The sequence below is a fragment of the Magnolia sinica genome, chromosome 12 (assembly GCF_029962835.1).
Source record: "Magnolia sinica isolate HGM2019 chromosome 12, MsV1, whole genome shotgun sequence".
NCBI lineage: Eukaryota > Viridiplantae > Streptophyta > Magnoliopsida > Magnoliales > Magnoliaceae > Magnolia > Magnolia sinica.
The window spans coordinates 59,981,441-59,998,288 of record NC_080584.1 but is presented as its reverse complement, the minus strand read 5'-3'; the positions used below and the strand labels follow the sequence as shown (position 1 = coordinate 59,998,288).

Here is a 16,848-nt window from a genome sequence, read left to right as displayed (position 1 = left end):
CCATAACATACCAACTGGTATCAACCATCTAATATACCATCACACCAAACACACGGCTAGTGATTTTATGTATAATCCACCCAAAATTTTGTAGAAAACAAACATGTGACAGTAGTCAACAGAAGTACCAACAATCATTACAAATATAAGTAATAAGTAATTATTACTTCTTTACAACAAAATACCATGATATTTGGAAAACCAAACAGGCCCTAAGGATTAGGGCTTCCCTTATATAGCCGTGCCACGTGGCAGCTGTTGCAGACGCCCATCAATGCGCGTCCGTACAACATCCCCTTGGCTACCTCGACTCAGATTATAGTTAAAAGTTGTAATATGTTTACAACTAGTTAAGCTTTTACAGGCAAATACATGCATCCAAACAACCCTTATAATCAGTTTACCTGTAATCCCTTTACAACCTAGGACTTTACATGTATTGAAACGACCCGTCCTGTGTTTTATTACTTGGTGGATATGAGTAATTTGGCATATAGCAAAGACACCTTGGTATATGTTAAAGGCTAGTATAATATTAATCCCTTGCTTCGATGGAGCTGATTAGGTGTTATCCACGTAACAGCTCAGTGAGTATTACCCTAGCTTAGATAGTGTTACCCTTATCATGTGTGGCCCACCTTGATGAATATGGTGTATATTTATGTATCCAATCCATTGTTTTAGCTCATTTTAGGGCATTATCCGGTAACTTAAGCATATGCAAATCTACGGTGCTTCATACTTTAGAAACAGGGGTGATGGAAGGTCAAATCTACGGTGCTTCATACTTTAGAAACAGGGGTGATTTTAACCTTACCAAGGGAAAAAACAAATATTAGGTTGATCCAAAACTCAAATGGCCCATTAATGGTCAATTGCCACTGTTTCCTATGATATGGTCCATCAGAGAATTGGATCTCTTCATTTTTTGGAACATGCGCTAAGATGATCTGGTAAAATGGATGGACGAGGTGGCTATAGAATACATAGATCAAGGTCGGCCCTACGGTAAGGGCCGCACTTCCTCCTGTGGCCTGAAAGAGGGAAAACAGAGAGGAGGGGAAGAAGGGATGCAGGGAAAAACAAGCCGCAGCGGCAGCAGAGAAAGCCTCTCTATCAATGGAGCATCATACCATGTCTGAGCTCCGCACGTCAAGCTCAGAGATAGACTTAGACCGGCCGAACATTGAAGAGTATCAGACCGAATCAATCCATGATACGTCTAATCATAAGCTCCTCCTGTATCCTCTCATCACCATCATTCTCTACATTTTCATTTTTCTTTTTAATTTTGTTGAAAGGAGATTTCTTTTTAATTTAAATGATCAGAAATTGATTGATGCCCTTTATCTTACGATCAGACGCGATCTGCTCGACATCTTGCCAGCACTAACAGAAGCCGCAGGGGCCATCATTGATGTATGTCTATCCCTTTCTTTTCTTCTTTTGTTTTTTTTTTGGTGTTAGATTTCTTCTTTTCATTTTTTTTTTCTGGGTGGAAAAATATTTTGGTAGTTTCGATTATTTGGAATTCTTTGTTTCTTTCATTCTTGAATTGGGTTTGCAATGCGTGATAATTGAGTACTGTGGGTTGATTAGTGAATGCTAATTCTATCGTTTCTTATTGGAATTTAGAAGTATACATGTGTTGTTTGGTCAAGCGATTCATTTGACACTAGAACCCAGGATGAGGTCAATGTGACGTTAAATATCCCTAATTAGGCATCACATCCTTATACTCCTTGAATAATGGTTCCACCACATCCGACACACTTTTCCTATCACTAACATCATGTGCTACCAACACATACACTTGCCCTCCTCTTTGACGCCTCTACAAATAATGACATGGAGACATGTTTTTGACCTCTTTCAAAGGCTTTGGTGGAAGGAATTGGATTGCGTGCTGAATAAACTATGTGGCCAACCATGGATGTATGCGTCTTATTCACGCCGTCCATCTTTTTCTCCAGATCATTTTAGGGCATGAGCCCAAGTTTGAAGCATATCCAAAGCTCAAGTGGACCATACCACAGGAAACGGTGGGAATAATGATTTCCACTGTTAATGTAAGTCATCTGGAAAATGCTAGAACAATGCTAGTCTTTTAGATTGGCATGCTTCGACATGAAGAGACTTTTCCAAAGCGCCAATGCTTCTCCATCGTTGCCACACACAATTTTATCATCAGTGTCACCATCGTTATGATCGTAGATCACATCTCCCTCGATTTCTTGATCACCATCCACCTCACCTCCTTGCACCATGAGTTGCTTGCCTTTGTTGTAAGCGGAGGTTTTGAGTAGCAATAGGTCACCTAGTGGCCTAACTAGCCATATCGGAAACATTTGAAAGTTCGTGTCTCGACATTCTCTCAGGTGGCTAGTGTTGCTCGACCACCACCCATGGTAGTGTTGGAAGGTTTTCAGGTTGTGTAAGGGAATTTTGACTCAAACTCAATCTCATGTGGTCAAGGTTGTTGTTGATGCCTGAAGGGATCCCTCCTCAGTCCCCATGAAGGTTCAGTTTCATTGAAAATTTTGACCAATATCCCAATGTTTCCCAATAATGGCAATGCATTACGTGATAAATCTAATATTTCCCATGCAATACCCAATATGTTTCCGTATCCCAAGGGCGTGATACATTCATTGATGCCAATACTGAATACATTGATTACGTGATCTTGGGCTCTTTTGAAAGCTAACTCAATGGGCTATTAAACGGGACTAATTTCATATCATTCGGACATCATTTGGTACCCCAAAAGTAGCCCATAAAAAAGTGATGAAAATACAATCAAGCCCAACACACCATTTGTCAAAATCACCAAATTCCTCAACCTGTATTTCCAAATTCCGACTTACATGCAAATGAGACCATTCCCCACAGTGTACTTTGATTGTTGATCTCATCAGATTGATCATCATATGTCTAAATCATCAGTCAAAACAATTTAAATTGGACGGTTAGATTCTTTATATCTTTATCAATCGGCTCATGTGGCCATTTGGTTGCAACTTGCACCAATTTGACCCGACTTCTAAGCAAACTCGCCCTTGAGTTAAAGTCGATAGTTGTTCATTGTGACGATCCACCTTTACATCATGTCTTCCTCGAATTCAACAACAATCGATGAAGTGTTATACAGCGGATCTCAATCTTATTTATAGGATGGTTATTTAGAACACTTCATCTCTTCTTTTGCTTCTCTACAGTTTTCTGCATTAAGGGCACCAAATTTTTCTTCTTTTGCAAAAAGTGAATTTGCAGGCCTAGATGGGCAAAAGTTCGATCGCGGCACCTTCATGGCTTTTGGCATTCGATCTATTGGTCTTGATTGATGTTGAGATGGTATTATTGTGTTGACCTCTATGGAGTTTAAGGCAGAAAACTAAAGTAGCTAATGCGTCGTTTTTTTCTCTACTATGCTCCATGTCCACTGTTTCTACCATGTCATTTGATGGTTGATCATTTGATTTCATTAACGCTTCCTCCGATGTGGCCGTTGATCCATTAATAGGTGCATCCATAGATCCATTGAGCAAACCAATGGTACTTTCTTCCTGGGCCACCAGGCTTTTTGCAGATAGGCATTATTGGGAACTCTATCAAGGCTCGAAGCATGCTATCATCGCCTCCTTGTGTTATTTGAATTCTTTGCAACATCTTCCTTGAATGCTCTAGGCTCCTTGAGTTCTACAAATTCTCTTCCTATGTTTCTTGAATATTCTCAGCCATCACTTTATTTTCAATGCCATAGGATGCTTTTTAGTGGCTGGCATGTGGCTGCCCTCATTCATAACATCGGGAAAGGTGCCATGAGACATACCGAGATGGATAAGACTCGGGCGATATGAAGGATGATCGTGATAGTCGAGGTAACGCGGATAAGATTTACGTGATGGAAATGGATGGGCATGGGAATCCGGATAGGGATAATCCATAAGGTGTTCTATCCATGACATCTCTAAAAAGAACGTGGGCTGGATTCTAGCTTGGGTTGTACATCTAAGTGTTTTCGGGAGTGGGAACGATATGTTTTTTTTTTTTTTTTTTTTTTTATTATTATTTTTTAAAGGTGGGTATCGCTAGGTTTAAAGTGTTTTGGGCAAGATTTGAGAAAGGAATGGAAAATGGAAAGAGTACGGTTAGGGTTGGTTTCTTTTATTTTTAGTATGGACAAGGCTATAAAGCTAGATTGCTGAGCCCATGTGCACATATAAGTTCATGAACATGACCCAGTTGCTCTGAGGGGCCAGGCAGTTCCAAGCAGGTCCAGATTCAGATTGGAACTCAGGCCAGGTCAGTAGTGGGTGCACCCAGATGCTTAGAAGTCACAATTTTAATAAAACACTTGCCACAGTTTTTTAGCCATACATATTTTTCGTAAATTGTGGTCTACTTGATTAACGGAATGGCATGAGATTTGTGCCATACCGTTGGAAATAATACCTGTGTGCCATACTGGTACATGTGGTGGCATGTAGATGAGATGGCCCATATACGCATATGAACTTAACAAAGCTCATAAAGCCATAGATATACAAGATGGAATGATGAACAATGACATTACAAATTATTTTGATCGAGAAAATGGTGCATGGGCTTAGAAAAGCTCATAAAACCATACATGTATTGCTTGGAATGAAGGACATTGACATGGAAAATTATTTTGATCACTGAGAAGATTGCTTTTCTTCTTCTGTTTCTTGCACCTAGAAATATGGTCTAGAGGTGATGTGTCGAGACAACCTTTTGCAGTTATTCCCTTAGGCTTTGGCATGCTCTGAGTCCACATAGTTCTCCCCTTTTTTCTGTCTTGCTTCCATTGGGCAGATTGAGATGCGTTAGAGCAGATTGTGATGGAAATTGATCAACAGAACAGGTACGAATCTCTACACTTCAAGTTCAGATTCCCCCTTTTGCTTTCAGAGGTAAGTCGAAGTCTTGTGGATAGTATTACCATCAGGTTACAGGCTATCCTAATTTGTCATCTTTTACCAGTTGGGATGTGCAAGTAAGGTGGATCTGGAAAGTTGGGTGATTCGGTAAATGGATTCCACCAAGAGTAGGGCTATGTTAAACATGGATGCTTGCAGCAAGGCTAAATAGGCAGCTCATTTAGGTTGGATATTAGTGAAGATAATTAGTTAGTGATGTTTTCTTATGCTTAGGAATTGGGAGTGATTTCTCTATTCTATTCTTTGTAGCCGTTTGTGTCAATAAAATTCATGTTATCAATGTGAAAAATAAGGAATTGGGAGTAATGAGTATCATGGATGCTTAAATTCATGTCCCTTTTGCAATTTTGAGTTGTTTCATATAATTTTTCCTTATCCTCTTCTAACCAAGTTTGATTCGTTAAATTTACTGTTGTGCTAAGAAGTCCATTGTTTGGTGGAATGATCTATCAACCTTAAGCACATCCTTGAAATTGTTGGACAGTGGACCCTTTGTTTATACCCCAATTGGTTTAAGCAATGAATTTTTTAGATTACAGGGTGAATTGGGTTTACCTTTAGAATTGCTATGATCATCGGCCAATTTACCACTGTGCTAAGGAGTCCATTGTTTGGTGGAATGATCTATCAACCTTAAGCACACCCTTGAAATTGTTGGACAGTGGACCCTTTGTTTTTGCTCCAATTGGTTTAAGGAATGAAATTTTTAGATTACGAGGTGAATTGGGTTCCGTCAGGTTGGCAGCTGGCATCAATCTTTTGCCAAAGCTTCTATTGTGAATCCAGACAGTATATGTTTCTCCGCAAACCTATAAATTTACTAGTCCATCCTTCTCAATTTTAGCAAATCAATAATCATAATTGTAGATTGATGCAGGAGAGAGCCTGAAATGAAGCTTAATTTTATTAAATCTGTAATCGTAAATCAATAATTAAAAGCTTAGTTGCATTGTTCTCAACGGAAATAGATATAAGCTCTCATGGTTTCGTAGATGAGTTGTTTGGGCAACAGAATGGAAGAAAATTTCTTGCAAAAATGAATGTTTTAGAATCTGGACTGGATCGGACATTTGAATCGGAACTATCCACAAAAATGGGCGAGGTCATTGAAAACCTGGGATAATTGTGTTCAACTGCTTTTCATGATAAAATGTAGAATTGTTTCAATTGGGCTCTAAACCCATAGCCTCCACTAGAAAATCAAGGTCCCATCCAATGTACTAGAAACATTTTGTTTCCTTGTTCCTTACATTTTCTTCTTTCTATATATCATATTTTGTGTGGATATCCTGGGTCGGAATTGGTTGGACTGTTTGGACCAAACTACCTACAGAAACAGGTTGGAGCCCGTTCTGGTTTTTAAATCATTGGAAGAAGCCCAACAACTTTGCAAGCAACACCCTATTTTAGACTAGAAAATTGTACCTTTACACTTTTTATTTGGAAAAGGTTGTGCAACCATCTTTTTTCTTCTCATCCAAAGAAACAGTTTAAGAGAGATTCAGGACATGGTGTAAACATCAACATCTTAATTCCAAGAACCCTCTGCATTGTTGTTGCACCTGCTCCGAACTTGCACTTTGAAGTTTGTAATCCTGCTCCAACTTTCAACCTTTACACTTTGCTAACATTTGAAAACAAGCACTTCCCCTCTCCCACATCCTACACTCTGCTCCTGATTCCCCTAATGCTTTGTGCAACTAGGGTAGGCCATCTGATATGTGAAAGTGTTCCCACTGCAAATCGTTTTTAACTGTCCATTACAGGCTGCCAATCTGGTGGCCGCAATTTCCCAATGGGGACGATCTTAATCACTGAAAAGTGGGTTCCACCTGTGTGGAAACTGTTCTGAGTGAAAACTCCAGGTAATTCGAGCTGGTTATTGTTTATTTCCTCTTTCTTTTTATGGCTGCTCGGCCTGAACTTGTCAATAATCAGGTCAACCAGATCGACGGTCTTGATCACTAACAAGCAGGTCCCACTTGTACTGGATGTCAGGCAGAACTAAGCAACTCCCTTGTTAATGGCAAAGCCAATCCAAATCAATGGTCTTGATCAGTAAGAAGCGGGCCCTACCTGATGCAGGACGTGTGATATAGGCTAGATATGATGTAAGGAAATTATAGATGGATTTATAGGCTAGATATGATGTAAGGAAATTATAGATGGATTGAAAAGCAATTCAAAGGATAAGATATACTAACTTACCACAAATCTATGAAATCAAATAAATAATAAAATTTAGATTTCAATCTAAATCACAATCCCATAATAAACTATATAATATAAAATATGAAATTTCAAAGGATCATGGAAGGTAGAACTTCTCCCTTTAGCATAGGCTTAGGTCTAATTCAAAGGGGTTGATTTACTCTTTCTAAGGTTAGGAATATGGGAATCTAGGGTTTTATATAAAATTGAGGGTTAGGGTTTTATATGGAATTGGGAATTAGAGTTTTAGGCTACAGTTTACAAGATAGGAAGATAGATTGAAGAAATGGAAGAAAATGGAGAGAATGGGCTAATCGTATTTCCAACTGGGTCATGCTAGTATGGGTCTCATTCCTGAGGACTACTAATTGGTGACTGGTGGCTCTACTTTGGGCCCCGATGGCTGCGACACGGTTATTAATGGCATTAATAGCCTTCGAAAGTTGTTCTGAATTCATTGTGAGGTGTGCCCAGTGCGAGTGAGCAAAAACTAGGAATCTAATAAGAAACATAAGAGCGAAAGACTCTCGATATATGCAATGTAATGAGTATGGGAAGAATGCTAACCCTAGACACGACAATATGAAAACCTAAGCTAGATGCAACATGAAAGTCCCATGATAAACCTAGTCTTTGATACCAAAATTTGATGCATGCTGAAAGTCCCATACTAAACCTAGTCTCTGAGATTTAGGCTAGAAATGATGTAGGAAATTATAAACGAATTGCATAACAATTCAAAGGATAAGATATACTAATCTACCACAAATCTAAGAAATTGAATAAACAATAAAATTCAGATTTCAGTCTAAATCACAATCTCACAATAAATTAAATCATATAAAACATAAAATTCCAAATGATCATGGAAGGTAAAACTTTCCCATTTAGCATAGGCTTAGGACTAATTCAAAGGGGCTGATTTAGTCTTTTTAGGGTTTGGGATATGGAAATCTGGGATTTCATATGGAATTGAGGATCAAGGTTTCATAGGGAATTGGGGAGTAGGGTTTATGCGATAGGGAGATGGATTAAAGAAAGGGAAGAAAATGGAGAGAATGGGATGGCCTGTTGGGTTTGGTGGAGTGAGGAATAAGAAAAGATGGATTTGGGATAGTGGGTTTAGGTTTAGAAGGAATGAGTAAATGGATTTAGGGTTTGGAGAAAAAATGATGTAGGATGATGAAAACTATCCTAGGATGCAAGATGAGAGATCAATTACACATTAATTTCAGCAATCAACATGTAAAATCAAGCATATCCTCATAATAGATTTAGAAATTCAGATTTATAACATGAAGATCATGGGTTTTCACATACGCGGTGCACGAAAATATAAAATAGTTCAAGAGTAGCCCACTTAGAAGTAGGGACTTCCAATCTAGCATGAGTAGTGCAACAACCACATGGATAGATAATGGTGCAAGCAAAATTCTGGTTTGGGAAAAGTTTCACAAAAATAAAAATAAAAAAATTCATATTTTCATTAGGATTTTGGATTCATGGATGGAAATTTAAGAATTAGGTTTTTAGGGATTCAAATGATCTAGGGTTCAGAAGGTTGTAATGGAAAGGAAAAGAGGAAGACGAGATGAAGAAGAAAAATACCTTTCGAAGAAGAGAGGGGAATGATGTAAGAAGAAGAATACATTTTGAAGAAGAGGAAGAGGAAGAGGAAGGATGTACCTTGGGGAATCCACCAACAAATAAGCTTCTACCCTTCCACAATTCAATTGGAATAAAGGGTTTCTCACAAACCCTAAAACACAATGAGGAAAATCCATTCACACAAGAGAGCTTCTCTGTTTTGTCTTTCTTCTCAATAATACCACTAGGTTTGGAACTCCACCTCCGATGTGCTTTTATAATTAAAAATTCGGCATAATTACAACTATGCCACTCACTTAAGTGAAGTGGCCCATCATCCAAAATAAGAAAACTAAGATATTTATTATCAATCTTAACCGTCAAATAAATCCTAAAAATAAAATAAAAAACATAAAGAAAGCAAGATCAGAGTCCAAGGGGCCCAAATCTAAAAGATCTGGTGGCCCGATGACCTGATCGACAAGATCCAACGGTCGGATCGACACGAAATAAAAATTCTATGGTTAAAATGGTCTCACAAGCAGCCCACATGCATCATCCCAAAGTGAGAGTCTTCCTGATGTACGTCCAATGCATGTGAGGTCTTCAAAATGGCCCGGCGAGCCCCATCTGGAACTCATCTCCCATCCACAAAAAAAGTTGCGCTGATGTGGGTGGTCGACTTCATCTTTGGTACACTAGAGTAGGTCCTTCAATATCCTCATCAATTCTCCCCGGCTGAGAAGAATTCGCCACTGGAGAAATAAAGTTGTGATAACACTCGAGGAGGTCAGGATCAATGCGCTGGAACTCTGCCTTTGTAATCCAAGTGTTGTCTGACTCCGACCTGTTCTTCCACTTCACGGGGTATTTCTGATATCCTCCATGGCGGGTAGAAACCACTTGGTGGTCCAGAACATCCTTGATCTCTTCTTTCCAACCAAGTATCGATGAAAGAGAAGGCAATGGGTGGGAAGAAAAGTCTTGTAAAGGCCATGAGCTGGGGACAAGGTTAAGGACACCATCATCTGGGATAGAAAGGTTTGCAAGAGAGATAGAAGATAGATGTGTAGGTCTGTCACATGCACAAGGTCGTCCACGTTGAATGTTGCACTAATGCCCATGTAAGATGGAACATCCACCACATACGCATTAAGGCCCACTCTTGTCAAAATTTTATATGGACCTGCACTATGGGCATGTAATTTCCTCATGGTTCCCTGTGGGAATCGTGAGGGCCTAGTGCGGACCATGACATAGTCACCCACCTGAAACTCCTTAAACTTACGATGTAAATTTGCAGAGGTTTTATAATGTTCATTACTAGCATTAATGCGCTTCTTGATCTCACTATGCAAATCATGAATATGCCATGCAAATGCGTCTATGGACTCATATGGCCTATGTGAAATGGACATGGGCATGAGATCTACAGGCATTCTAGGCTTGTACCCAAATACTATATCAAATGGACTCATTCCTATGGACCTATTGATGGAATTGTTGTATGTAAACTCGGTTATTATTAAAACCGTATCCCAAGTCCTAATATGGTCTCCCATCAGACATCATAGCAGATTTCCTAAGTTTCGATTGAAAACCTCCATCTGACCATCAGTTTGAGGATGGTATGCCGAAGAGAACTGTAACTTAGTCACCATCGTGTGACATAGAGTTTTTCCAAATAACTCATAAATCGTACATCTTGATCTGACACAATGGTCTTCGGCAAACCATGTAGACAAACTATCTCCTCAAAGAATATCTTCGCCACGTTAGTAGCATTAGACGTTTTAGAACATGTGAGAAAGTGAGCCATTTTCGAAAAATGGTTCACAACTACAAAAATGGAATCGTGCTTTTTAATCAAGGAAGACATTGGGGTCTAAGCAACCATCATAGTTCGGGGACTCAACCTTCACGCTCTTCGTGACTCTATCAATTAGGATCATTGTGGTCTAAATGCTCTCCATGGGGTGGTTGTGTATGCACCCTACCACGACCACGACCTTTCTCACACCCTTCAATTTGGTTTCCTCCAACTTCACTTCCCACTTAAGATTAGTTGTGTTACTCATTGTCAGGGTTTTGCCTAGATGGAAGCTTCCAACTGGGTCATGCGAGTATGGGTCTCATTCCTTAGGACTGCTAGTTGGTGACTGGTGGCTCTACTTTAGGCCTCGATGGTTGCAAGATGTTTATTGATGGAATTGATAGCCTCAAAAAGCTATTCTGAATTCATTGTGAAGTGTAGACCAAAACCACACCTCGTGCAAGTGGGCATAAAGTGGGAATCTATTGGGAAACCTAAGAGCGAAAGACTCTAGATGCAATGTAATAAAAATAAGAATGTTAACCCTCAACACGACAATATGAAAGGTTATCCTAAATGCAACATGAAAGTCCTATGCTAAACCTGGTATCTGATACCATAATTTGATGCAGGATGCATGATCTAGGCTAAATATGATGTAAGGAAATTATAGACAAATTCAAGAGCAATTCAAAGTATAAGATATAATAATCTACCACAAATCTAAGAAATCAAATAAACAATAAAATTCAAATTTTAGTCTAAATCATAAATCCCACAATAAACTAAATCATATAAAACATAAAATTTCAAAGGATCATGGAAGGTAGAACTTTCCTATTTAGCATAGGCTTAGGACTAATTCAAAGGGGCTGATTTAGTCTTTCTAGGGTTAGGGATATGGTTTAGGATTTTATATGGAATTGAGGATTAGGGTTTCATAGGGAATTGGGGATTAGGATTTATGGGATAGGAAAATGGATTGAAGAAATGGAAGAAAATGGAGAGAATGGGCTGACCAATTGGGTTTGGTGGAGTGAGGAATAAGAATAATGGATTTGGGGTAGCGGGTTTAGGTTTAGAAGGAAATAATAAAGGGATTTGCAGTCCAGCCACCCTGTGTGGAAGGGTGTTCTTAAATTGAGGGTATATGGAGATGTCTTTGATTAGTAATGTGGTTCTAGAATACACTTTTGGGTTCTTTCTTTTCAAGAAATCGGCTTTAGATCCGGTGGTTTGGGGAGTTAACATTTCAATGGGAATGATCAGTTTCATTACCCCTTTCATTTCACAGTAATAAGGGGTTATGTTTTTCATCCTCACTAAGGGCCCGTTTGGATAGGATAGCATCAAATAAGTAACCTTTTCTACCTACAGCAGTAATTCAGTATCATATTTGAAAGAAGTAGTTTGGTTAATTTTTTTACTTAATTATTTCAGCTATTTTTTATTTTTTATTTTTTTCTTCTTTCAATCTTCATAAGTTACTGAAGAAGGCATCGGGAGAGATATCTGAACCGAGGAAGAGAAGCATCAAACTCTCTCTCTCTCTCTCTCTCTCTCTCTCTGAAAATATAGTATACCAGTTGAAATCTCCGATTCTGTCTATCATCGTTCTAGATCTTGTTATGAGCTTTTAGGTAGTGATTTTTTTTTCCTGGATTTATGCTTTTTCTTTCGATTTTTCATGCTTTCTTTGTAGATTTCTACATTGATGTTCAGTAATTAGGGTTTTCAGTTGTTATGGTTTGATTTCTTAATGATTTAGGATATTGATCTGTTTCTTTCCATTTATTTCTTTTCACTGATTGTTTTATACTTGTTTCATTATTTCGATGCTATTTCCGAGAATTGGATTTTGTTGGTTATTTCCAAAATGTGCTGAAAATGCCAGAGAAAAATGCAGTGTCATGAACGACTATGATTGTAGGGTCTGGAAAGTGTGAAGATGTGAAAAGTTCCTGTCGGGTGTTCGATGGAGCACCTGTACGAGATGATCTTCCCAAACAGGCAGGGGCTTAGAGAATTCGAATTGAGAGCTTCTCAAACTTTTCAAGAAGCTAATCAGGTTGCATTCTTCAGCAAACATTCCAGCAGCATTTCATTTTATGGATGTGGATGCATCTCGCTATGTTGAATGAACATCTAGCATTTAGATAGTTTGTTATATGCCTGTATCATACAGTCAACAGGATAGCAGTATTCAATCCTTTCATTACAAGAGCATGGTTAATGATCCATGCAGATAATATTTTATCAAAGTGGAAATCTAGCCTGAGTGCAGATAATTATCCTTGTAGAGAATTCCCCTTCACCCTATAGACTGTTTCCCATAAACTCGATCCCCTATTATGGGATGAGTCTCTGTTATAACACCCCCTACCCAGACCCCATATTTCCTTTCAGTTGCTTGCTTCCAAAATCTTCGGTCCTCCACCCTAATTCTCCATAGCAACGTCCTTAGTACTGACAGTGGACTTTGTACCATGTAATTTGCATTAAGACTATATTTGGTTAATTTCTAATTTTTGTTTGTATCTTCATTCCATTAGCCATTTTTCTTTCCTGCAAGCATGTGGTTCATCTCCTTATCCCTTTCGTCTGGTGAACTTCTCGTACTTCGAAGCAGGAGAAAACAAACAAGCTCTCGTGAAACTTGTAGGTTGCAACTTGCAAGATGTAGTTGCTCTGCATCATGCTTTGGTCATGCCTTCCACATTTTATTATGGCATGGAAGAAATATTGTTGGGGTTCTTTTATCAAGCAACTTTTGACGGTTTTGGCATTGAATTCTAATTACTAGTTTGAATTGTCATCTGCCCATTTCTTTAAAAGTGCCTGAAATCATTACCATTTTACAATGCTTTAATAAGCTATATAAAAGTGTTTTCTTCTTATATGCGTGTCACATTATTTTTCAGAAGGCAGAGGTACTGTAGCAGATGTGTTTGATGGCAACTCTTTGGTCTTGTTTCCATCTATTACATATATGTGAATATCACAATCAGGATTCGTGTTAAGGAACCATTTTGAAAGTGGACAAATCTTGAAATTTTTGGAATTTTTACCTCAAAAACTTGTGTTTCATTTCATCTAAAAATTCCCTGCAGTGAAATAGAAACTTGTTAGAATGGGCTCCATTTCCAGTTAGCTGCTTTCCATTGGCTAATACAAGCTGATTCAATCAGAGTCATTCGCATGCAAACAAGACCCAAAATTTCTTGGCAGGCGGTAAGATAGTTTACCAGTTGCTGGTGTACGTCTCCCTGCCTTACATTCGAATGTAATCACTAAAATGACCCCTTATATATCATCCATATAATCTATTCACCTGCAGAATAGATTTATTGAATGCTTTAAGCATTCATGAGAATATAGTTGAGCAGTTGTTGCGGCACTGGCATGCACTGATTTAGGTGCATGTGGATGACCTTAATCTATTGAATTAGACTGATTCTGAAATTTTAAATTTTTCCATGCTTGAATTTGAATTTGAATTATTTTATGAATGGTTAATGGGAGAAGTTGATAAGGAAGGTTTTTTCCTTTTTAGTGGAAATAAGAATAAGTTTTTGCTTCTCATACATGTATCACTACTGTCAGAACAGGATCTCACCATGTTTCTAGTTTAAAAAGGCCTTCTTTCTTGTGGGGCCGTTTGATATTTGAGATAAACATTCAAATTGATCTTTGTTTTTAATTTTCTGTCTGTTGCAGAAATTGGAATCTGCAGGGGAGGTTTCAGATGAGCTGAAGAGTTGTGCTGATTGCAGGACTGCCAAAATACCCTCGTGGAAAGGTGTTCCTTTTTCATGTGGGTCTTTTTTACCTTTTTTTTTTATGTTGGTATTTTATTTTTTATTTTTTATAGCTTGTATAGTAATTTAGTATTGGAATTGATATTTAAAACCACATTAATTTCAGCACACCCATTTTTTTGGGAATTTGAAATAATGCAAAAATCAAACAAAGGTGTGTGCAAAATAAGGAGTGTGAAAATCAATCTGAGTGGGCACACACATTCCTTATTTCCAAATCCTATGGCCATTTTATTTTTTTTCCAGATACTATAGTAATTTAGCATGGGAATTGATACTTACAACCAGAATGATTTTGATTTTCCATTTTCAATTTGGGAATTGAAATTTATGTTGGGTAGGTGCTCTCCAAATTCTATGGCTGTGATTTCCTCATTTTTTTTTTCATCTTCTAAAGTAAGTGTTGTAGGAATAAATATTTACAACCCTGATTGATTTTGAGTACACCAATTTTAAATTTATGGATTTGAAAAACTGCAAGAATGCGGCTGTAGGCAAAATGGGGTGATTGCTAGTGATCTGCAATGGAATTGCTTCAAGGTTCAGGTATATTTGATATGCATTGGAGCTTGTATACAGTTGGATGCTGCATATATTAGTGATTGTTTGCAGCTGGTTTGTAGTGGAATAGTCAATTGTAGGAGAAAGGCAGTGTTTTATCCATGCAGGTGCAGAGCAAGGGTGGCTCCAGAGGATGGGTGGAGAATGGTTTCCAGCTGGAAATTATGCCTTATGCTGCTGAACCTTTGGGTTTATGGCCTCTACCGCTTGTGCAGTATCTTTTGTTAGGCTGGATGTTTTCTAATTGCTCAAAAGGATGCCTTCAATTCGCAAGTAGGGTGCTTTATGGAGGTGTTTTGGCTGGTGTTTTCCGTCCGATTTTTCTTCTCTATGGGAACCTAGGAGATGCTCCTCAGTTGAGCCTTTTTTCTTTTTTTTTTTTTAATTTTATGGCTTCGGTGTTTTCTTTTTCATTTCTTTTTTGTTGCAGTGTGTGTATAAGTAGAGGGGCTGTTGGATGTTTTTCAAAGTTGTGGTTGGTCTTGGGATATATTGTAAGCAAGGCTCAGCCCTTTTTGTTGCCCCACCCGACAATTGTATTTGTTTTCTTTTTCAAGAAAGTTCAGGTGGGGGTGCTCGGTGCTCTGACCTTCAAAAAAAAAAAAAAGTCTTCCTCCATTATGTTTGTTGTAGGTTATGCTGTATGCACTCAAAGAAACTCTAGTCTTATTCCTCGTAAAGTCTCCCTTCAATATGTTTTTTCCTATATTCATTCTCCTCCCTCCAATATGGTTCTTCCTATATTCATTCTCTCTCACCTCTTGCTTTTCTTGTAGGCGGTCTAAATAGCTGCTCAATTGCCAGGCCGAACTAACAATGAAATAAAGAACAATTGGAACACTTATACCATAGTTGGACAGTCTGTAGTGTTTCTTTTTTCTTTTCTTTTTTTTGGCCACATGGTTTGCCTACACTGAATCCACCTCTGTTCAAATGTCATATTTGTGTTAAAAAGCAAATTTCAATTGTTCACACTTGTGGGGCATGGATGATTTCAATGGCTGAGATTTGATTTGTGATGATGGTTACAGGAAAGTAGCCATTGATCCTTTCAATGATGTGGTTGGATTTTTTTCATTTGGTCTGTTTGGAATTGGGAACTGACTGAGAATAATATGTTACTTATCACATTCCTACTCTTGTTTGTTTTATGTGTAACTAACGTCATGAACTAGGATGTTTCTAACTTTCTCATATACACATTCATTAATCTATTCACGTGTACACATAAGGGCACATGTGCCACTCAGCACACGTGTGACATCTGATCCATGTTATGATGAAAGTTGTGTCTATGTAACCAATGTGGTATATCTAGGTTGAGGGGTTTGAGTATGGTAGAAAGGCGTTGGAAGCATTACGAGGAACGTGAGTTAACAGGTTCTTGCTCGTCCGCAAATGTACTGTCTGCCAAAAACTATGTTTCCACCATGACATAAAGATGATCTGACACGAAAAGCAGGATTATCCACTCAGATGGGCTCGTCATGGTGAGACCTACCTTCTACATGGCTCATATGTCCTGCACAAGCTACACTCTGGGTGGAAACATAATGCTGGATGTAGTTAAGGATGCAGCCGGCTGTAGGTCATCACTTTTCTATTTTGAGATCACTATGGTGCATAAATCTCACCCGTAAGTGTGTCGATTGTACAATCCTATATGATTATGTTACTTCCATATTTCTTAATTATTCTTAAGTGACCGTTGCCACATGTGGCACATTTAATACCGATATCAAAATCAATCATGTGAGGCCCCAAATTAGATGTGTCAGATCGCAAAAAATCATATGGATTGGACGACTTTTACAATTAATTTGGAGAGAGAGGTAATATATAATGGTTAAGATGAAGGGGTAAGGACAAAATACCCCTCCCTATCATGTATTCT

At 38.4% G+C, this 16,848-nt stretch overlaps 1 protein-coding gene across 1 annotated transcript; it reads left to right on the top strand.

Annotated features, from left to right (window-relative positions):
• Positions 1–930: 930 nt before the first annotated feature.
• Positions 931–16,203, top strand: LOC131221453 (glycerol-3-phosphate acyltransferase 9-like). Its single transcript, XM_058216707.1, has 4 exons — positions 931–1,241; positions 1,362–1,419; positions 14,293–14,374; positions 15,731–16,203. Exons 1-4 carry the CDS (start codon positions 1,120–1,122, stop codon positions 15,766–15,768), a joined length of 300 nt encoding a protein of 99 aa, XP_058072690.1. The 5' UTR covers positions 931–1,119; the 3' UTR covers positions 15,769–16,203.
• Positions 16,204–16,848: the final 645 nt, after the last annotated feature.